The sequence below is a fragment of the Euleptes europaea genome, chromosome 4 (assembly GCF_029931775.1).
Source record: "Euleptes europaea isolate rEulEur1 chromosome 4, rEulEur1.hap1, whole genome shotgun sequence".
In the NCBI taxonomy this organism is placed as follows: domain Eukaryota; kingdom Metazoa; phylum Chordata; class Lepidosauria; order Squamata; family Sphaerodactylidae; genus Euleptes; species Euleptes europaea.
Genome location: NC_079315.1, coordinates 55,707,647 through 55,730,026, shown reverse-complemented (window position 1 = coordinate 55,730,026; position 22,380 = coordinate 55,707,647). Strand labels below are relative to the sequence as shown.

At 42.0% G+C, this 22,380-nt stretch overlaps 1 protein-coding gene across 1 annotated transcript; it reads left to right on the top strand.

Annotated features, from left to right (window-relative positions):
- Positions 1 to 1,549: 1,549 nt before the first annotated feature.
- On the top strand, positions 1,550 to 22,226 carry GKAP1 (G kinase anchoring protein 1). Its single transcript, XM_056848049.1, has 12 exons — positions 1,550 to 1,565; positions 4,022 to 4,288; positions 7,369 to 7,512; positions 8,629 to 8,706; positions 9,695 to 9,827; positions 11,548 to 11,570; positions 15,193 to 15,348; positions 16,576 to 16,677; positions 17,453 to 17,516; positions 18,914 to 18,984; positions 19,227 to 19,304; positions 22,154 to 22,226. The coding sequence occupies exons 2-12, from the start codon at positions 4,070 to 4,072 to the stop codon at positions 22,199 to 22,201; spliced, it is 1,116 nt and encodes a 371-aa protein (XP_056704027.1). The 5' UTR covers positions 1,550 to 1,565; positions 4,022 to 4,069; the 3' UTR covers positions 22,202 to 22,226.
- The last annotated feature ends 154 nt before the right edge of the window (positions 22,227 to 22,380 follow it).

Genomic DNA, 22,380 nt, shown 5'->3' with positions numbered 1-22,380 from the left:
GATTAATGGAGATTTGATTGGCTAAGCAGATTTTTTTTTAATGTTGCTTTGGCTGCAGCTGCCACTGCAACACAAGGATCTACAGTACACTATGTTACTGAAGTTAAGCTGTGGCTGCCATTTTGTTGCTGTGCCCTCCATGCCATGTCAGAACGCCAAATGTGCCAGCAGGCTCAAAAAGGTTGGAGACCCCTGAGCTAGGTTATTGATTGTTTACTTTCTCAACAGCTGGAAAACCAACATCTATTTAGACAGCATGGTCTAACGGGCCTTTTGAGTGCCTCACAAGGGAAGCCTCTGGAAGCAAGATGAGCAACAGTGTTGCCTGATCAAGATAAGAGATCAGTTCACCTGGGGATAATGGCCGCTTTGGCCATTGGACTCTATGGCATTGAAGTCCCTCCCCTCCACAAACCCCGCCCTCCTCAGGCTCCGCCTCAAAAACCTCCCGCCGGTTGCAAATAGGGACCTGGCAACCCAAGGCCCCTGGCAAACTGAGATGTTTGGCCCATCCGCTCCCACTGGGAGCCGGTCTAGGAATCTCCTGCTCCGTGCTGGCAGAGGCACTCGGAGAGCGTTCCTTAGACGCAGCTCCAAGGGGGCTTCGGAGCCCCGTGGTGCAGAGTGTTCAAGCTCTGCTCGCGACCTGAGTTCGATCCCGACGGAAGTCGGTTTCAGGTACCCGGCTCAAGGTTGACTCAGCCTTCCATCCTTCCGAGGTCGGTCAAATGAGGACCCAGCTTGCTGGGGGTGAAGGGAAAGATGACTGGGGAAGGCCCTGGCAAACAAAGTCCGCCTTGGAAACGTCAGGATGCGACGTCACCACATGGGTCAGGAATGACCCGGTGCTTGCACAGGGGACCTTTACCTTTTTACCAAGGGGGCTTGTAAGAGTGGGAGAGAGTCGCACTCCGCTCCCGCCCCTAGACGAGCGACGAGGCCGCGCAGATGGTGCAGAGTGGTGGGCGCGTGCGCTGAGGGGGCCCCTTCGAAACCCGGAGCCAGCCCTGGTCATCTGGCGGTTTAAGTGCTACGTAAACGGGATTATTTGTGATGAGTATAGTAATAACTGGTCTTCGTTCTCTTTCATTTTCCTATTAGTTGTCGCACCAATACTATGACTCGGTGTTTTTTAAAAACTTTTAAAAAGAGGTGGTTTCAATATGAACCGTCACAGCGAAGCGTTAATCCTAACGTTTCCTCGCGAAAGCCGACTCAACCGCTTTGGGATGGGGGGGGAGGGGGAGGCAGCCGTCGTCGTCGTGGTCCTGCCTGCGTAACAAACCAGCTCCGTTGCGCATGCGCCAGCGGCCGTCCCTGTCCTGCAGCCAGCCGGCCCGAGAAATCAACAAACTCCGCGAGCGCCCGAGCCAGACGCGGCGACGCGCTCCCGCGAGCAGTTGGGGAACCCGTCAGTCTCCTCCTCCTCCAGCCTCTGCCTGACGCGCTGCCGTCGCCTCGAGCGCCTCGACACCCACCGCGTCCCGAGCCGTTGCGTGGACCGCCGGCGCGAGGCCGCAACCGTCGCCCTCTCCCGGAGCGCGGCTTTGGGGCTTAGGGAAGCGGTGAGGGCCCGTCTCTGCCGTACTGGCTCCGCTATTGCTTTCTTTCTCCCCCCCCCCCCCGAACTTGGGAAGCGAAGAGCGGGGAAGGAAGGGGGAAATACCCTGCCCGACTCCTGGGGGTAGGTAGGGGCTGGCGCAGGTTCCGGCCTGAGGGAGGGGTGGGGGTGGGGGCAAAGAAAGCAAGAGGGCGGCGCTCTGCGGGGTTCACGAAGGGCCGGGCTGGTAGCCCCCGTCCGCAGAGGTCCAGGTTTGCTGCTTGGCGGCAGGGGGCCCCTCTTGTGTCGTCCCGAGCCTTCCTCCCTGGGCGCCCCGACACCTTAAGATCACTTGTAGTGAAGTGGGAGTAAGCCCCGGGGAGCACACCTGCGCTTACTACTATGCATAGGGTTGTGCTGCATTTTCTGCTGCAGGTGGTCTACTCAAAAAAAATAAAAATAAAATCACTATCACCCCTGCTTGCGACTCTTGCTGCTAAAATAGGGCCCCAGGGCATCAGTTCACTGATAGTATAGCTTGTAATATTGTCCTGTTAGCTTTCAACTACATTTATTGGAGAGCAAAAGGGGAAAGGATATTACCCAGCCAGCGTTCTCTATCACGTTATGGCTTTTTCCTGAGGAGGTCAGAGAACGAACGATACACGTTTCCCCTGAGTTTTCCCTTAACAATGAACCAGTGTCATGGACTGAGTGGGGAGGTTAAAGCACTTAAATGCCCTCTGTATATCTGTGGAAGAGTTTAATGGCACTTGATAGTGCTTGACTTTACCTTTCCTTCCTAAATGATAAAAATCTGCAGTATAATTACTATCGGCAGACATCTCTATATCTGTCAACCAAGAGCTAGTTCCCATTCATTTAGGCAAATCTACCCAACAGGCCCAGCTGTGGCTGTGATAACATGGTTCTGCCAAATCTTAGTTTTTAGAAAAAGGGTGTACAGCTGTTCCCTCCAAATCAATAGTGATGGCCTTGCATGGGCGGATGTTGCAAATCATCGACATGTACTTGGAGTTGTGAAAGATTTTGGGTTGCTGTGAACTAAAATGGCATGCAAAAATATGACAGTGATGGCTGCCAGGCTCTGGCTTGCCTTCTGTCCCGCTGCCCAGCCTTCCTCACTTGTTCACTACCCTTCACTGTACTGGGGGGAGGTGAACGGGGAGGAGGGGAAGCCAGAGTAGTAGAGATGCCAGCCTCCAGGTGGGATTTGGGGATCATCTCCAGACTACAGAGATCAGTTCCTCTGAGGAAAATTGAAGCTTAGGAGGGTGGACTATGTGGTATCATACCCCACTGAGGTCCCTGTCCAAACCTCCAGGAGTTTCCCAACCTGGAGCTGGCAAACTTATCCCATCCCCCACCAATGGCCAGGAGGATCTGGCAACCCTAGATTGTAGTGAGGAGTAAAAAATGGCATTTCTTCTCCCTCATAGACTATTGTGCTAATAGTATATTAGAAAGTGTAAAAAAAAAAAGCCCTTAGCAAAATGATATATACATTGGACCAATTTTTGCGTCCTGGAATATGAAATAATCTGAGTTTTCCTGAACTGTTCTTTGGTAACACTTAAAACTGCTTTAGTTTTGCCCTGGAGGGCCAACAAGCAGGATATAGAGGCAAACCAGGTGGTAGGTAACATTTGTGACCTTGCATTTGGAAAATAAGGCACTTGCTCCATTTTCCTCCCATGGTATGCAAGAATATCTGACCTGACTGTGTCATTTGTCACTGTTGGTATGTCAGGGAGGAGGGACAAAAATCTTTCACAAAATCCTTAAGAATGTAGGGGAAAGACCTGTAGGGTATTCTCTGATAAGCCTTTTTGTAAACATTCCACAGCAATGTTGCACATCAGAAAAATAAAAAGCATTTTTTCCTTAAAACATGTTCTAGGATGGCCATGGTTCATCCAGGGATCTAAATCCCTAAAAACTAGAAACCTTGCTTATAAAATCCTTGGATGCTTCCTTTTTAATCTCACTCTGAAGGGTGCACATTTATGGTAGGACAGTGATTGCAAAGATAATAGAACTTTTATGGTCTCCCCTAAGAACGAGATGACAGTTTCTTTCCCACTAACTGTTCCTACTTGGTGATCTTTCTATGACATTTGAGCCTGACATTTGGTTCCTAGAGAAAGAACTGTAGTGTTCCTAAGCATTTTAAACTAAATTTTGGAAGCATTGCCATTTCCCCAAATGGTCATTTCACCTAGAACTTTCTAGTACAATGGCTTCACAACTGCTTACTGAAAAATCTATCACTTTTAGTCTCTATGGACTCTGCTGCATGGGTGAACCATCAATGTTTCTTTGTTGCAGTGTTAAAACTGTCCATTTGTTCAAAGAAAGATTAAAAATGATAGATATTTAGTGTAAGTGCAATTATAGTAAAAGAATGGTAATACTTCGGCCTCTTCCCCTCATTTTCCTTTTTGTTGCATTTTTCTCTAGAAAGCACCTTGAATAAGGGATCTGCTTTAGGACACCTCCAACTTTAAAATGGCCTCTGCAGTAATAAGTTCAGTTCCTACGACTGCTTCTCGATTTGCTCTCTTACAAGTGGATAGTGGCAGTGGATCAGATTCAGAATCTGGAAAGGGAAGAGGTGATCACAGTGCTGGGAAATCCCAAGTTTCAGGCAGCAAATCAACTTCTAATGAAAAGAAAAAAGAAAAGAGGAGAAAAAAGAAGGAACAGCAGCAGAGTGAAGCAAATGAGGTAAAATGGTAGTTATTTTAACTAATAAATTGCTAAATATCCTCATGTGGACAAGGTAGTCAAGGTTGTAGTATGCAAATGTATTGGAAAGATGCTGAGGGCTTCAACAGGATTGGAAGGGGTGTCCAACATACTTAGGGTCAGATAAGGTTTGCTCTCAAGCTACTTGAAATTTGTTTTTAAAAATGTTTTACTCCTTTGTTCTGCTGCTTGTGCTCTTAAGTGATCTGCAAAATAAAACTTAATAGGTGACTATTACAATTTTTATTACACAGATATTAATCCAACAGCAATTAATAACCCAACAGATAGTGCCAACACAATAGCACCAAAGTTGTTGAAGGATTAAACCCTAACTGCCAGGTAGATATTACTAACAATAGAAAGAGAGTGCCACCATTGAGGAGGCCTAGTTGCTATCTGCCTAATCTCTGAAGGCAAAGACATCTGAGGCAGGGCATCTGATGATAATTTTAAGTGAACAGGCAGGTTTGTAGGGGGAAAAGCAGTCCTTCCTGGTCCTAGAACAGTGGTGGCGAACCTATGGCACGAGTGCCAGAGGGGGCACTCAGAGTCCTCTCTGGGTGCGCGCGCCGTCGCCCCAGCACAGAGTTCGCCTGAGTTCGTTACTAGAAAGCCAGAGGGATGCGGGGCCGGGCTGCTCCCCTACCTCTCTCCATGCGCGCCTGAGGGCATTTCTCCCATCATCCACCCCTCTGCCCAGCAGCCCAATGGGAGCGCTTCCTCCCTTCCCTGTCACATGCGGCAGGGCGGCTCACATGCTGGGCAGCTCACATGCGGCGTGAGAGTGCGGCGCGGATGGCAGCCTGTTGAGTCTGTGGCGAAAGTGATTCCCGTGGTGGGGTTGGAGAGGAGCTAGGTTGGAGGGGAGCATAGCTCACAGTGTGGCATAGCTGGAGGGGAGCAGAGCGCTCAGGCCACAGCTCGCGCTTTGCAGAGCCTCCCCCCTTTCAGTGAAATCCCCTACTAAAAGAGGAACACCCACTTACCCAGAATGTAATTAATCTGTGGAACTCCTTGCCACAGGATGTGGTGATGGCATCTAGCCTAGATGCCTTTAAGAGGGGACTGGACAAATTTCTGGAGGAAATGTTCGTCACGGGTTACTAGCCCTGATGGGTATGTGCTACCTCCTTATTATATATTGTTCAAAAGCATGCCAAATGCAAACTTCTACCTTTCAATAAAAAGTTGTTTGTATCATTGAAAGCTCTGTTATTGTGTTTTTCTTTTAAGACAAAAGATGTTAATGTATGAGTTGTTTTTTCTAAACTAAAACCTCAGTATTCAGGTTAAACTACTGTGTTGGCACTTTGAGATAAATAAGTGGGTTTTGGGTTGCAGTTTGGGCACTCGGTCTCTAAAAGGTTTGCCATCACTGTCCTAGAATGTTTAGGTCTTTATAGGCCAAAATCAGCACTTAGAATTGCTCCCTGAAATAGACATCTTCAAAGGCAGCACCATAACAGTGGTCCAGCCTGGTCATTACTAGAGTATAGATAACTATAAGGAGGTAATTCCTTGCTAAAATTGAACACAACTGGTACACTAACTGAAACTGGTGAAATGCACTTCATGTCACCAGTGCAACTTGAGCAACCTTAGTAAAGTGCTGGATCTGAAAGTATCCCCAAGCTCTGAATCATACTCTTAAGGAGAGACAGTAACCCTATCCCACACAGCTTGAATTCTGCCTCTCCAGTCTGCATGCATCCCCTTCCCACTAAACAAACGGTCTAGTTTAAGATTCAGTTTACTCTCCCGCATTTATCCCAGATCTGACGAAATCCAGACATCTGTTCAGTACATTCACTACTGTATCTGAAATGAATGAAAAGGAGAAAGAGCTGATGGGGTGTAGTTAGTTTGTAGCCTAGGACTGGGGGAAGCCCAGGTTCAAATCTACTATCAGCCATAAAGCTCACTAGATGACTTTGGGCCAGTCACTCCCTTTCAGCCTAGCTTAGTCTACCTCCAAGGATGACTATGAGGTTAAAAAGAGAATAATTAATGGATCCTGAATGGTGGGATAAATCTGTAATGCATAGAAGGAGAGATGAATGTTAACAGCACATTAACAGTGCAATCCTATGCAGAGATAACTCCAGTGTAAATCCATTGAAACAAATTGGCTTAGGCTGAAGTAACTCTCCTTAGGGTTGCACTGAAAAGGCATTTCACCATACAGCATCTTCTAGCAGTACCATGTGGATCGGGAAAAGCCCTGTGCAATGCTGTGGCATATGCCATGGAGCAGAGCTAAAGTCTCCAGACATCACCTGAACTTGATTCATCAGGCAGAAGTGGATTGCCAGAAGGATAACATAGTCAGTGAAAGCTGCTGAGAAGTCCAGGAAAATGTATAGGGTCATTCTCAGCTTGTCTTTCTTCCAGCGTAAGTCGTCAGAGTAGCCAGGATATCCCAGTTCTAAACAAGCTTGGTTTCATGCATTTTGCTTCAGTGTGGGGTGGCCTTGAATCACAATATTCCTCAGTTCTTGTGTTTTAAATGTAAATGACTAGTATAGGCTTGGACCCCACCTACAGTTTCCGCAGATGGAAGGATCTCCATCAGTGGAAACTTGACTTCTGTGCCTCCCTCCTCCTTCTGCTACCCAAAATGCTGCTCCTGGGGATGGGGCCACCTGGAATAATTAGTGGGGAAAGTCTACCACTGGAAGAGAGAATCAGCTTAAGCCTCCCCCCTTTTGCATATGCAGAAACTTTAGGCATGACCCAACTCCTTATTTTTGATACAGCAACTCCTTTGTATGTTTTTGTAAAATAATAAAGGTTATTCATTTTCTAAACAAATTATATTACTAAAGCATACATTAAAATGTTCTTGTCTCTTTGATTCAGAGACTTTCTCACTGTTGCTCTCCTAATTTACTGTTTTGTAGCTACACAAGTCCTTTGTCGTGCGATTATTTGTATGCAGTTCATATTAAAGAACCTGTTTTACCATTACATCTCTACAGTATGCTTTAAAAGGGGACAAATATGCGGTAAGGGTATATCACAGTGCTGAAATTCATGTCCATTGTTTTCCTTTGCAGCTCAGAAACCTTGCTTTCAAAAAAATTCCTCAGAAGTCTTCCCATGGAGCCTGCTCGTCTCAACATGAGCAAACATCCCACAGTTCAGTACAGAAAGATTCTCAGGAAGAAAATTGGCAAGAGTGGAGACAAAGAGATGAACAGGTAGCTAAACTTGCTAGCTTGAATATTGTGCTTCAAATATTGAGAATTGAGCTTGATTAAACTTTGCTACGAACTTCGCTTTTCTTTTTACACTAAGATAAGTTGGTATCCAGGCCTGCTTTGCAAGCATATATACTCAGAAGTTATATTAAGTTCAGTGATACATACTGTATTCAGGGCACTTAGGATTGCAGGCTTATGGATAAAAGAACCAACGGCGTACAAAGGAGGGTATAAAATCAACAGATGGAAATAAATCTTGATCCCATTTCTCAAGTGCTTTAGTGAGGACTCAACATAAAGGTATTTCAAGCTGTTTCCTCTTCCATACTCTATTGCTGACTTTACAATTCTTCCCCTGCCCCCACTGATTTCTCTGTACTTTCTCTTTTTTACTTTACTCTTGTTTACTTAACTGCTCTATAGTTGGTAACTCCAAGGGAGTGTCAATCTCTGGAACAAAAAATAAGCATGGAGGGTAGCAGAAACACCTCCCCTCAAACACAGGCTTGGACCATGTGTGCCATGAGGGGAGGAGTCTGCACTGATGGGTGTAGAGTAACAAGCTGATCCACCTGAAGGCAAGTACAGATGGAACATCCAAAAATAGAGAGAGGCTCAGCATGTCCAGCTCTAGAAACTTACAAATTGTGCTGTGCTTAGTGTGAAAGCACAGATAACCACCCAAAGAACAGTTATAGATGAGCAACCTGTTTTTCATATAAAATCAAAGGCTTGCTTGCACTCCAAAATTAGAATGGAAACAGAGAGAGGATATGTCAGCACTACACATAATTGTGTAGGTGGTATTGATCTATAGTTAATCATTGTACAGTGTGCTTAAAGGATAATTTTAATGAAAAAAATTATAATCTAAAGATTGCAAAATATGGACAGATCATAGCAAGGAAAAGTTTGTACCTCAGATGGCTTGTACAGATTTTTCTTTCAGGAACTCAATTATTTTCAATCATACGTTCCCTAGATTTTGCAGAGGCCTTGACGAATTTTACTACTTCGCTTGCAGTACAAGTTGAGATTGGTGGAAAATAGTTTAATCACACTTATACCAAAGTAAGCTTCAGAACTAAGTTCCTGTCCATCTTGTTTCTTCAGCTGACTTCTGAAATGTTTGAAGCGGATCTTGAAAAGGCTTTACTTCTAAGCAAACTGGAATATGAAGAACACAAAAAGGTATTTCCTGCTTTTACTGTGGCTTGATTACAATGCATGTTCTTCCCAACTCTGGATGAGCTCCAAGGTCAAATACTTGGTTAATTTACAGGAAATATATAGAAACTCCATTTTTTAAATTTGTAGTTTTCCCAAAGATATTAGTGAATTGTTAAGGCATGAAAAGAAGCTTCAACTAACTGCAGTGCATTCAGACATCTTTAAAGTTGCTCTAGTAAGCCTGTTTATTTTCATTTATTTTGATCAAAGAGCAGCTCTTTCAAGTATAATTTATTTTTCTTGGTGAAAGGATTAGATGGAATTGTAGCTGTTTAGAGATGGAATTATAAAGAGAAAAAAATTGTTCATTTGTTCCCCTTCAGGTTTACAATATCAGGAACTTGACCCATATAGCTATCTCTATACAAACTTGGGTGCTTGAGACCAGGGCTACATCTCCACCATGTTGGATATTGTGCTATCATTGCACTGTAGCAATCATTCACAACAGAGTTTTCTTGTGTAGACATGACAATCTAGTTAAGAAGGAGTGCTGTGGAGCAAGAATAGCACAACACTGAATGATGTGTGGATGAAGCATAGGTATGGCAATTTAAAATATAACTGACAAGTTTTGTGCTAGGTGAAGTCAGAGTAGCAGCAGATCAAGCAAAGGGTGCTGGCATTTTCACATCTGCTGTAATGGTGGTTTGAACATAAGGGGTCTGCACCTTTGGAGGCACCGATATGAATGAAGTGTTTTTATGGGACTCACTAAGCAGAGATGGGTACTTGTACATTTGTTCCATGGGCTTCGTTTCAGCATACTAAGCAAGAGACTCACATAATAATTTCAAATAACTTTTTTCCTTTGTATGTTTTTGTATTACGTTGTCTAATTCTGAACTGGGCCCTAGAATCAACAGGTCTCCTGCTTGTAGTTATATATTGTCAAGCAGTTTGATGTTTGAAGTTAAAGACAGGTGCGAGCTTTTTTTCCCTTTTACAGGAATATGAAAATGCTGAAAATGCTTCTCCTCCTTCAAAAGCTGCACACAAGAAGGAGAAGAGAAAAAACCAGCAGGGAAAAGACAAACCTCTCACAGTGTCTTTAAAGGACTTTCAGTCGGACAGTAACATAGGTATACTTTGTATTTATTATGCCTATCAGCCACTTAATTTGTTCACAGGAGTCACAAACCAAGACCAGATTTAGTTTATGTGAATCTTTCTTTATATAATGTAAATCAGTTTTTGATAGAATGAGCACAACAAAATATGTCCAGAACTTGGGTATAGGGTAGCTGTCCATCACTTTGTATGTCCATGTTTATTTTCCCTTCTTAACTGTTACCCTATATCTAAAGCAATGAAAAAATAGGTTGACCTAATTTGTTCGTTGTGTCTTTAGAGCAGTTCAGACATTTAAGGCTGTGTTGAAACAGACATTTAGCTTCTTTTTGGATATCTACTTCTATATGTGGGAGCAAGTACTGTGGCTGTGGTCCAAATTTCTCCATATGTGGAGGAGGGAGACTTTGCATACAATACAACTTGTATGGTCTCCTGACACTGTGAAAGAACAAGGAGGTACACTGGGAGGAATGGTTCAGAAAGATCTAGTTCTTGCACAGAACACTTTGCCTTTTTATCCCTGCCTATATTTGGAATTATCAAGAAGCCCCAGTTCAAGGGATTCTTGTTAGGATCTGGCAGAATACAAAATTACCAAAACACCTGGGGTATGAGTCCTCACATCTCAGTAGCATAGCTGCCACCAGCCCCTTTCACTGCTCAAACAGCTAAACGCCAAGGGGTAAGCTTCCAACCTTCCTGGGATTAAAGCTAAGAAAGTCACCCCTGCAAGGTAAGCCACCTGCTGCATGAGATTGAAGCCAACCTGAAGACAAAACACCAACACATATTATTAAAGTGATTTATTAAAATTGTGCAAGAATAAGTCAAAATAACAGTGGCAAAATAATAAAGCTAATATTCAAATACTAACTACACAGTAAAAGACATTAGTTCAGGCTGTCAAGATGTTACCATTCTCTAGCTGAAATTCTCCAGCAATGGAGTCACTCAGGTTTGAATTTCCAAAGGTTCAGACGGCATGTCTGTCTTACAAGACAATCAGAGAGTCAAGATGATGGATCATCGCAGCAGAGCTTTGGTATCAAGACTCCATAGCCATATGGGCTCAAATGCTAACTTATGCCCAAACGGTTCTGAGTTGTCTGAGCTCATTAACCAATCAGAATCATGGGTGATGATATAAATTAATTGCATAAATCTGTTGCTAACTAGTTGATCGGAGGGCACGGTGTGATAGGAGTGGAGGAGGTTGGCTGTAGTCCAAGTCCTTTCTATCCTTTCACAGGTGGCAAGCAATAATTTCTACTAATTGAATGGAATGTGCTAAATTGACTGGTACCACAGTTTGTCCTTGGGACTCAAAGTGGCAGAGTTATAACTCTTTCTGCACCTGAGTCCTTATCTAAGTTGCAAAAGGTCACGTTTTGCTGAATTATTCCCACAGACCAGTTACTTTCCATCTCAATTGCATATTACAATACTCAGATTCTTGACAGGAATACAGTCCGTAGTTAGCATACTTTCAAAACTATGTACCTCAGTGGATACAGACTGGATACTGCTTTGGTTACTAGATTAAGAAATCTGACAAATCAGGACACCAGGGCATTTAAAATAATGGCTAAACTTGGTTTAGGGAATCTTAATTTATAAACTAACAGTTTGCAGTACTGAATCACTCTTGAATTGTTTTATTGGCAAATTAAGCAATTAAATTTAATCTACAGCCCATAAATACTTGATATTTTTCATGTTGTATTTCAGATCTTGTTTCTAAAAAGCAGGAGGTAAGTATCTGATTCAACAACCATAATTTGAAGTAATTTGTTCTTAGCATTAGGTGATCCATAAAATCATGAAAAGAGAGTGAGCCAGCCTGGCATAGTGTGTTAGCCAAAGTGCTCGGTTATGAATATTTATATGGGGGAATTAGCATTCAATAACCAGCACTGGACATAATCTGCAGGATCTAACCTGTGTCTACGGGAGTCCAAACCGTGATTCAAAGAATAAGTTTTATTTTCAAGGATTTTACTTATTATTGTCGAAGGCTTTCACGGTCAGAGTTCATTGGTTCTCGTAGGTTATCCGGGCTGTGTAACCGTGGTCTTGGTATTTTCTTTCCTGACGTTTCGCCAGCAGCTGTGTCCGGCATTCAGTGTTACTCCTCTGAAGATGCCGGCCACAGCTGCTGGCGAAACGTCAGGAAAGAAAATACCAAGACCACGGTTACACAGCCCGGATAACCTACGAGAACCAATTTTACTTATTACTCATATGTACGCAGACACTCAAATAACATGTACACAACAACACACAGAGCCTAGGAATTAAAGAGGGTGGTATAGAGACATTTGCCAATGTGGCAGGCCCTGTGAAGACAGGTAATACTGGACCTGGTCCAGAAGCGGAGACGTCCGGGGTTCCGTGGGCTAAGATACTGGGAAAGCTGGGAGAGGAAGAGGGGTTCCCGGGACTCCACCAGAGAGGTGGGAGGGGAGCGTGGTCAGGCTGCGCAAAACCCAAACCAACAGAGTGACAGCAAGTATGCAAGGGGAAGACCTAAGGTAAGGTATGGACTAAGGAGACCCCAATTATACCTTTTCCTGGGGGCGGGGTGATGAGATTACCCCTTCGTGGTTCCCGTTGTGAAACAAAAGGTGACAATAATACTAATGGTCGGCTTCTGAGGTGGGGCAAAAGGGCAATTGAGACAAACTATTCTATTCCTACTGATTTGCGCAATTCCGGGAGGACCTTGAGTCGTTCGTAGATGGGATTAATGAGCTGGAACAAAGACGCTTACAGCTGGGTCCGGGGCGGGTCGCTTTGCATAGCTGGGGGAGCGATTCTCCGTTACTGCTATCTCGATGCTTTCCGATGGACCATCAGTCATGCAGATGATGCGGGGAGGGGGGGTATTGGCGACGATTACGAGCTTGACAATTCCCTCAGAGATGGCTTCTGCTGGAACGGGCGCACAGGAAAATGGATTCCCTCTGGGTCACAGGAGGGGTTGACCTGGCCGTGGTTCCTTGGCTGCCTGTTTCGCAGGACGGGATAGGAGCCCTTTCAGTGGCGTTTCGGGCTGGCTGTCATGTCTGGAAAGGTGGTGTCACGCATCTGTTGGGGTTGCCATGACCAGTCCGGGAGATTGGCAACCCGTTTGCTTACAAGTGGGTAGAGTTGTAGAGTAGGATCCTGAGAGAGCTGTCCCTATTTCTACCATGGAAGCTTTCTGGATCATGCACCTCATAAAGTTTCAGCCTGGCCTACCTCACAGGGTTGTTGCTGCTAGGAAGTAGAGGAGGCAAGAACAATGCAGTTAGCCGCTTTAATACCAATTGGGGAGAAAAGCGGGATATAAATAAATAAATGTCTGTATCCATACAGCATAGATACTTACCAGTATATCTAATTCTTAACATAGCCCCATCTGTAGATATTTAAATCCAGAGACTGGGGCCATTAACATACAAGACAGATCTTTCTACAAGCCTCAGAAAAGCCCCCAGGTTTGCAGAAAATCTGAGATTAAAAAAACAATGTTCTGGGGTTAACCCCCCACAATGATAGAAGCAGTACCTGTAGCTTTAAGAAAAATGTCCTTTCAGTGGCCATTGCTAGGCAACCACTACAGTAATGCCAGGTTTCAAGCCTTGGTTTCGGTCACTAAAAGGCAGGAGTAGGGAGACAGGACCTTTTCCAGTGCTGTTTGACCTTGAGGGAGGACTCCTTGGGCCAGGCTTGCCAGCAACCACTAAGCTATTTTCTGCCATCTGACTTGCTTAACTTAGCAAGTCCCAGCTGCTTGATACTGTTCAGCAGCAACCGCGAAAGTCAGTATAGTATAGTGGTTAGAGTTTCAGCTTAGAGTCTAGGAGACCCAGGTTTGAATCCCAGCTCTGCTATGGTGCTCACTGGGTGATCTTGGGCCTTTCTCAGCCTTTCAGGGTTGTGATGAAAAAATTAAGAGAAGAATAATGTAAACTCCTTTGGTTCCCCACTGAGAAGAAAAATGAGGTACATATGAAGTAAATAAGTATAGTTGCAGATGGAGGCAGATAAAAGGTAGGTTGGTGGGAAACAGAGAAGGAAGCAGGAAAAGTTGAGGATATGGGACTACCAGAAAGAAAAAGAAATAGTGTGGGTAGGGGGATACAGGGGAAAGGGAAGTATCCCCTGCAAATCTTTGCAAGTTCTTCCCCAACCCCACCCAACGTGGCCAGAGTTTCCCTAGGGAAAGTCTTCCAAGAAAGGAAAACTGAGGACAAGGGAGCAGATAAAGGTAGGTTGGCTACTGGTTGGGAAGAAGAGGCTATAAGGGCTTTCAGAAAAGGAAAAGAGGAAAGAGTGGTGGAGGGGGAATTGAGATCCCCCTCGCAAGTTCTTGTGAGTCCCCTGCTTGTTAGTTTATAAATTGTGTATGCCTTTTTTTCTCCCTGAAAATGTTTGCCCAAATTACAGTTAATCAGAATGTTTTTTGAGGCATGTATGGCAAATATTTTTGCCTGCTGCATGCTAAATAAGTGATATCAAATCATGCTTGCTGTTCTTTTGGGACAACTTAGGTATGAAAACCTGGAAATTGTGTAGTGTCTGAGAAACTGATTATGTCATTAGAAACTACTGATTAGTGCTCCTGAAGTAAAATGATAGCAGTATTTTTAGTGTTGGGTTTGGTTTAAATTTTTAGAAAATTGCTTTAAAAACCAGGAATAAATAGTACTGCTAGACACAATCCCCCCTGCCCTGGCAACATTTTTGGGCAGAAGAGTGTATTGTTGAGGGATGATGTGATCTTTTTCTTCCTGTGTGCAGCTTGCTCTTCATGTGCTTTAGCATAATTTTTTTTCATTTCTGTTTTGGCTTGTTTATGAATAACTACATGATTGCTGTCAATTGGAGACCACATAGTGATGATGTCAAAGTGCAGTGTAACCAATAGGATGTGGCTACGTTAAACCCCTTGCAGCACATTCACTATGAATGGAGGTGGGAAAGAGAATGGATTGACCTTTTGGTGAAGCAACTGGATGATACTCTGAGGTGCTGCAGTGGTTTTATTGCCTGCCCTCTTACTATGGTGCATCAAGAGAAAGAGTGTCACCTGGCTTCCTCTGCAATGCAGAGACACAGTCTGTCTTGCTGCATGGCAAGGGCAGGCACTGAAACTAATTATCAAGTCATTATGAAATTAACAATTTTAATATATTTAATATTTTTGTAATCACCTAATTTTTAGGTACATGTTCTAGATTTAAGATTTAGATTTGGGAAGGGAGACTTCTCATGAAAAATGGCAATTAAACTGTGTTGAATGACATACAGAAGCTTTTAAAATAATTACATTTATTACTTTATCTGTTAAATTGGTTTTACTGATTATTAATCATTGATACTTGACAGGAATTGGGATCCTCGCATTCTGCCTTGCATGATGGAGGATTCTTCAATAGACTGGAAGACGATGTGCACAAAATACTTATTAAAGAGAAAAGAAGAGAACAGATCACAGACTACAATGGAATGGATAATACTACATCTCGAGACACCCCCACACAGGCATGTTAAAAGGAAATTCTTAAATGCACAATGCACATATCTTGAAGAACACAGCTGTAGTAGAAGTAGGGTACCTGCTGAAGAAATAACTATGAGGTATGAGGAGGCCACTACATTTCTTGATCTGAGAATGAGCTAGTAAAGAGGTAATAGTTTTACTCATTTCACAAAAGTAAAAAGTCCATATGGAGGTAGCTCACAGTGTATGATATTAATATCTATCACATTTTTATCTTGATCTTCCTCCGTGGACGTCAGGGCAGCTTGTGTGGTTGTCCCTACCTTCGATGTATCCTTTCAGCAACCCTGTGAGATAGGTTGAAAGAAAACCATTGGCCCAAGGTAACTCAGTGAGCTTTATGGCTGAGTAGGCATATGAACCTGCCTCCCTTGCTCTGGCCAGCACTCTGATTACTGTGCCATACTAGCTGTCCATCATATAGAGAATTCTTTAATACTTCTATGTTTGTTCTTAAATTCTGGGACCACAATGCAAAGAGGCCTTTTAGTTAGTTAGAAGAACTTACATATATGAACTAAGGATATGAACGTGTTCCCCTCTGCTGCAAACAGCTACTTAAGATACATTGGACATCACTTTGGAAATTAAGCTTGTGCAGCAACATTTGAGGGGGGATTTCTAAAGCCCTGCTACAGGTACAGGTGTTTACCTAAAAATTCTGATTTAGGGCCCAAATTTTTCTTGGGCTAATTCTTTATCCACCCTTATAGCTTGACAGGTATACTTGCTTGAGTCAGGAAAGATCTCAGTGGTATACTTCAGTTTCCACAGAAAATGTAACTGTTTGTTGCATATTGTGTTTTGAAATACAAGGAATGAAGAGGGCCTGCAGTTTCAAATATCTCATATACACTTGTAAACTATTTTGAATTTTTAAACAATGCTTCATTTTCCTTCAGAGATGAACTTTTTCACTTTATGTAAACAAAAGCGCCTTAAGGACTAATGTATTGTAAGCTTTCGTGGGTTAGAAGAGAGTTCACTTCATGATAAGTGGGTTCTGGGGCACAAAAAGCTACAGTAACGTATGATTCTAAGAAGAGTCACACCGGTCAAAGTCCTTTGAAGTCAATGGGCATAGAAAGGAATGCACTATAAACCTATTAGCATTTAAATTGCCACAATATACTAATTATGTTTTGCTGTAATAAATGAACGTGGCTACTGTCCCCCTAACTTACATGGTATTTTTTTTTAATCTGAAGGATGTTTTCCTGAAGGATGGAAGAATAGAAAGACTAAAGCTGGAACTTGAAAAGAAAGATGTAGAAATTCAGCAACTAAAGAGGGTTATCAGTCAGTGGGAGGTATGTAATCCCCAACAGTATTGAGGAATGTGAGCTAAAACTTCATCTGAAAGGATGCTTTGGCCTGTTTGCAGCATAGCTTCCCAAAATTGTTTCATTAATATGTACCTTGTTGGCCTGTATTGGTAAGAGGATGAGACAGAAATAATTTGAAGACGTATTCGCTTCTGAAATATTAATGTGTGTGTGTTAGGTTCCATCAAGTCACCTCTGACTTTCTCCTTCTGATTTCTTGGTTGCAGTCTCCCTTATAATATTAACATATCGTACAACATTTAAAATTATTTTTACTTTCTTAAGTATTTGGTGAATTGATTATTTCTGAAGGCATTGAATCTTTTCATTTCTAGCCTCTCTCTATATAAACAATATGCAAAAGACACCCCTTCTGTAGATTTCTTACACAGAGCCTTTTTGATAATTTAGCTATAAAAGTTGCTGATCCAAACTGCATAGTACGCTGTGCAATTAATCTTTTGGATTTTGAACAGGGAGAATATCAATTGATCATTCAAGGCAACGACTTAATTAATAAAACTGTCAGTTTGCTTTTATTTCTGTTTTCCCTTCTTGTCCCCAGTAGCAGAAGCATTAAATATGCTTCGTTTTTCAGGATTCATGTATCATTATATTGAACCATGCTGTATTTTAATTATTGTCTCCCATAAATTAGTGATTGAAAAATAAGAGTATTAGTTTTAAAGTTGTACATTCAGACAATGTAACAGTTAAATGAATACACCATTTATATGAATTGGGTTTTTTAAATATTTAGGCAAAGTATAAAGAAGTAAAAGCACGAAATGCACAGCTGTTGAAAATGCTACAAGAAGGTGAAAGTAAGTAATTTTTTAAAAAACGAAGTATTCTTTTAACAACATGTTTCATTCTAAGAAGATTTCTAAAACCGCTTTGGGAATTAGGCTCAAGTCCAGTAGCACCTTTAAAGAATATCAAGATTTCCAGAGTATCAGCTTTTGAGAGTAAAAGCTGTTGGTCTTTAAGTTGCTACTGGACTCAAATCTTGCTCTTCTAGTGCAGACCAACACGGCTACCCACCTGAAACTGTTTTGGGAATAGTAAGTGCGACAGTTTGGGGTGGCAGCAACAGGCACTAGAATATTTTTGCTGGGAAAGCCTTTACACTGCCCAGTGCCACTATCCTCATGATGGTAGCATGTATAGATTTTGGAATTAACAAAGGACCATCTTACCACACCTGTGAAAGAGGTTAAAGCAGTGTTTATTTACTGGTTGGCTAATGCTTCACTATTTGCTGCTAGCCAGATGTAAATAGTGTAGACGACTGGGGAAGGAAATGGCAAACCACCCCGTAAACATAGTCTGCCTAGTAAACATCGGCATGTGACGTCACCCCATGGGTTAGTAATGACCCGGTGCTTGCACAGGGGACTCCCTTTACCTTTAGATGTAAATTGTGATGTTGTTCTTGAGGAACTCTCTTCTCTGCCTTGGTAAACCTGATTGTAACCTTTTCCGTCTTTACTACCAAAGAAGATAACAGAGATTGAACTCAACAAGAAAAAAGTCTATGGGGCAGGGGAGTAAACTAGGGACATTCAGGACCAACTTTATACCACTGAAGTGTGTGTGTGTAGATATATATAATTTTTTTAAATGACATATGGAGAGTGGAAAGTTAGCGATGAACTGCCATGTTCCTCTAAGGTTTCTTAGCCCTTCAGATGACCACTAAAGCCTTTTAAAAATGCAGATCTCAGCCTGCCACAACAACTTTCCAGTTGCCCAGGAAGACTACATATGAGATCTATATTCCACTGCGTGCTACTGCCACAGCAGGCTACCACTCTGAGTAGTTTACTTTCACCTCAAGTGCTTGAAGAGAGCAAGATCTCTGTCCTGCTTAAGGAACCTCTAAATCCTATCTGACTCATACCTCCATTAAATAACTCTTTTCCCCTCTGCTCCTCCCCTTCCCTCCTCCCTCCAAGTATTCCAAGGGCCTTGATTGGTTGTTTCTGGCTTTCTGTCTACACCACCAGAGTACAAAGGGGATTTGCAGATACTAGAAAAGGGGATGGACTTCGCTTTGTCACAGTAAGACAGACAAGTCCAGTTTTTTTATTTAGGAGTGGCCTTCACAGTTTATGATAAAGGAAGCTGAGTGTAGCCTTCCACGTACTTGAGAACCCCAGTGTTTTTGAAGATGTCAAGGCATTAGTGAGTCTAATCTTTTCTTTGTTTAATATTTTAGTGAAAGATAAAGCTGAAATACTCCTTCAGGTTGATGAATCTCAGAGTATTAAGAATGAGCTGACTTTACAGGTAAAGATCTCTGTAATTTAAAAACAATGCAGTAGTTTGGATTTTAAGTCAGAATAAATGTGTATGAACACAAATAGATGTAAAGTTTTGAATATTTCCTCTATAAGGATTTCTATTAGGAAACACCCACAATTTGTGGTACAACTTCTGATTCAGATAACATCAAATACTATAGAAAGGGCTTCAGGTGCCTCTACTCAGAAAATTATTCTTATGCTCAGTTAGGATTATTTTTGTTCCAGGTGACTTCTCTTCATGCTGCATTGGAACAAGAAAGATCTAAAGTGAAAACACTGCAAGCAGAATTAACAAAATATCAGGTAATATGACTATATGAGGTATTTAATTTAATTTGGGGAGGGGCTGTGGCTCAGTGGTAGAGCATCTGCTTGGTGTGCAGAAGGTCCCAGGTTCAATCCTTGGCATCTCCAGTTAAAGGTACTAGGCAAGTAGGTGATGTGAAAGACCTCTGCCTGAGACCCTGGAGAGTAGACAATGCTGACTTTGATGGACCAAGGGTCTGATTCAGTATAAGGTAGAATAGAATAGAAATGTTATTACAGTCAATGACTAGCACAAGTAAAATAGGTAAGTATAAGGTAGTTTCATGTGTTCATGTGTGTTAATTAAAATACGCACATCTTTGATTTAAAAAAACCCTTTAGATTTTGTGTTCTTGCTCTGAAGTTGAATTTTTAAAGCAGATTTTTAAAATGTTCTGTTAAGATCCAGTGCAGTGAATGTTGTTCAGCGCTTATGTGGATGGTTTTAGCTTCATGTTTCAATGATATAGACTAAAATTCTTGATTATTTTCCCTCCAGTTTACTTATATTGATACTTCTCTTTCTTGTCTTAATTTTTCATAATTGTGTCCTGCTTTTTATAGCTATCTGCCCAATTCCTCCATCACAGCCTGTTTCTTCCCTGTTTATGGTTATCAAAGTATTTGTTTAGTTTTATTAATCATACAAGCACAATCCTTTGCTTGTTGATTCTTTGAAATAAAGGCCCATTCATTGGGACTTGTTGCTAAATAAGCGTGCATAAGATTGCAGCCTTTCTTTATCTGATGCACACAAGCTTCTTTTCTAACCATGTGTTCACAGAAACCACTATTACCTCTATTCACAACTCCTAAAACAAGTTACTCTTCTAAAGAATATGAGTACCAGGGTCTGTTTAAAGCATTATACTGGTTGATGGATCTTTCTGTCAAGGGTCAGGGACCACCTTAAACTCTTTTGTATTGCCTGTGATATGTCCTTTCATGGATTAGTGCATGCATGGCCAAAAGGTATCCATTCTTTCTTACAGTCCTCTGTGTGTGCATTTTGTGTATAACATACTTGTACTGTAGTAAAGTAAGGGATCTGAGAATGTTTGTTCACTAGTATCAGTCTATAGAACAAAGGTTCCATTTACGTTCACAAGCCTAGGACTTCATGAATGTTTTCAAAATATTTGCCTTTTTGGAAACATTCTCCAATCTAAATTTTTTTAAAAAAAAACTTCTGAGATGTACTCCTACTTACTTGTCTCAAATAGTAGCTTTCAGATTAAATGAAAGGAGTCATCAGGAACATTACTTTGGGGGAAGCAAGCTGTTTTCCAGATTCTGAATCTCCCCTTGAAACAGCATGGCAGAGTGATTTGTCTGTTTCCAGAGATTTCATAAGAATTGTGCATTTATACAATAGCCTGAGCAGAAAAACTGCATAGTAATTTTTGACAAAGTAGTTTTGACAAGCTGGAGCCCAGAAAAGAACATAAGAAGAACCCTGCTGAATCAGACCAGTGGGCCATCTAGTCAAGCAACCTGCTTCACATAGGGACCAACCAGCAGAGCATTAGAGGCCAAGGCTTTCCCCAATGTTGCATCCTAGTACTGGTATTCAGAGATTAGTTGCCCCTGAATATGGAGGTTCCCTTTAGCCACCATGACTAGTAACTGTTGATGATCCTGTCCTCCTTGAATCTGTCTAACTCCCTTTTAAAGCCATGTGGGCTCATGGCCATCACTGCATCCACTGGCAGTGAATTTCACAATTTATTTACTCATTGGGTAAACAAACATTTCTTGCTGTCCTAAATATATTGCCCATCAACTTCATTGGTTGCCCATGAGTGTTACTATTATTGGAGAGGGAGAAAAAGTTCTCTTGATTTGCTTTCTCCACCCCATGCATCATTTACTAAACCTGTATCATGCCTCCATGGGATAATGCGAGAATAATAGGATTGCCAACAGCCTGGAGAAAAAATGTGGGAGGGGCAAAATTTTGAAATCATCCCTCTATCCCCAGGATTCTGTAAACTCCCAGGGATTTGAGAAGGCCAATTATTCCCCACTCCAGTTTAACTCTCAACTGCTCTCAGCTCTTCATGCCCCTAGAACATATGCAGGCCTAATAAGGTTAGGTTTCTTGGGGGGAACTTTTGATTAATTTACAAAGTCATATTTTCTGAATATTTGGGGAGTCCCTTGAGTATGTAGAGATTGCTAACTTGTATGTAGCGGACCATGACCTGGATAGTCCCAGGTTAGCCTGATCTCATCGGATTTTAGAAGCTAAACAGGGTTGACCCTGGCTAGTACTTGGATGGGACACCAGGGCCACCATGCAGAGGAAGGCAATGGCAAACCACTTCTGTTAGTCTCTTGCCTTGAAAAACATTACTGGGTCATCATAAGTCAGCTGTGACTTGATGGCAAAAAACAGGGACCTGTTTTTGCTACTTCTCTGATTCATACATAGCAAGCTATTTTACTGTTTGATATAGTGATATCCACCCATAATGTGAGTATTTGTAGACAGTTGCTTCGCTCTCCAGCCTTAACTGTTGTAAACACTCTTTATTTCAGTTGGCAGAGTGGAAAATACAATGCCAACAAATACAATGCCAACAATCTTTAGTATCTGTGGGTCATTTATATTAATGTATCTCGTTACATAGTATGCATATTGTTTAAACTATTACCTGTGAAAATGAGTCATTTATCATACAGCCCTATGCAGAGTAAAGAACTGTATTTCAGAAAACCAAATTACAGTATTCCAAATGTTTACCCTTTAGTCTCTGGCTTGTGATAGTATGTTCTCTTGATTCAGTATGCTAGTTTTGGTGATAATTAACTTTTTAATAATTCAGTATTATCCTCTCTTACAGGGTGGAAGAAAAGGGAAAAGAAATTCAGAGTCTGACCAATGCAGGTGATCACAGTTGCACCAGCTTCAGAGAAGATAAAAAATAAAAAAGGAATCTTGATCTTCAGGGGTTTTGCAAAAGTGTATATTTGTACCTACTGCTTAACTATGCAGTTTTTTGAGGGGGGGTTGACAGCAAGAGGTTAACTGACTAACGTTTTAAATATACATTGCACTTATAGTGTAAAG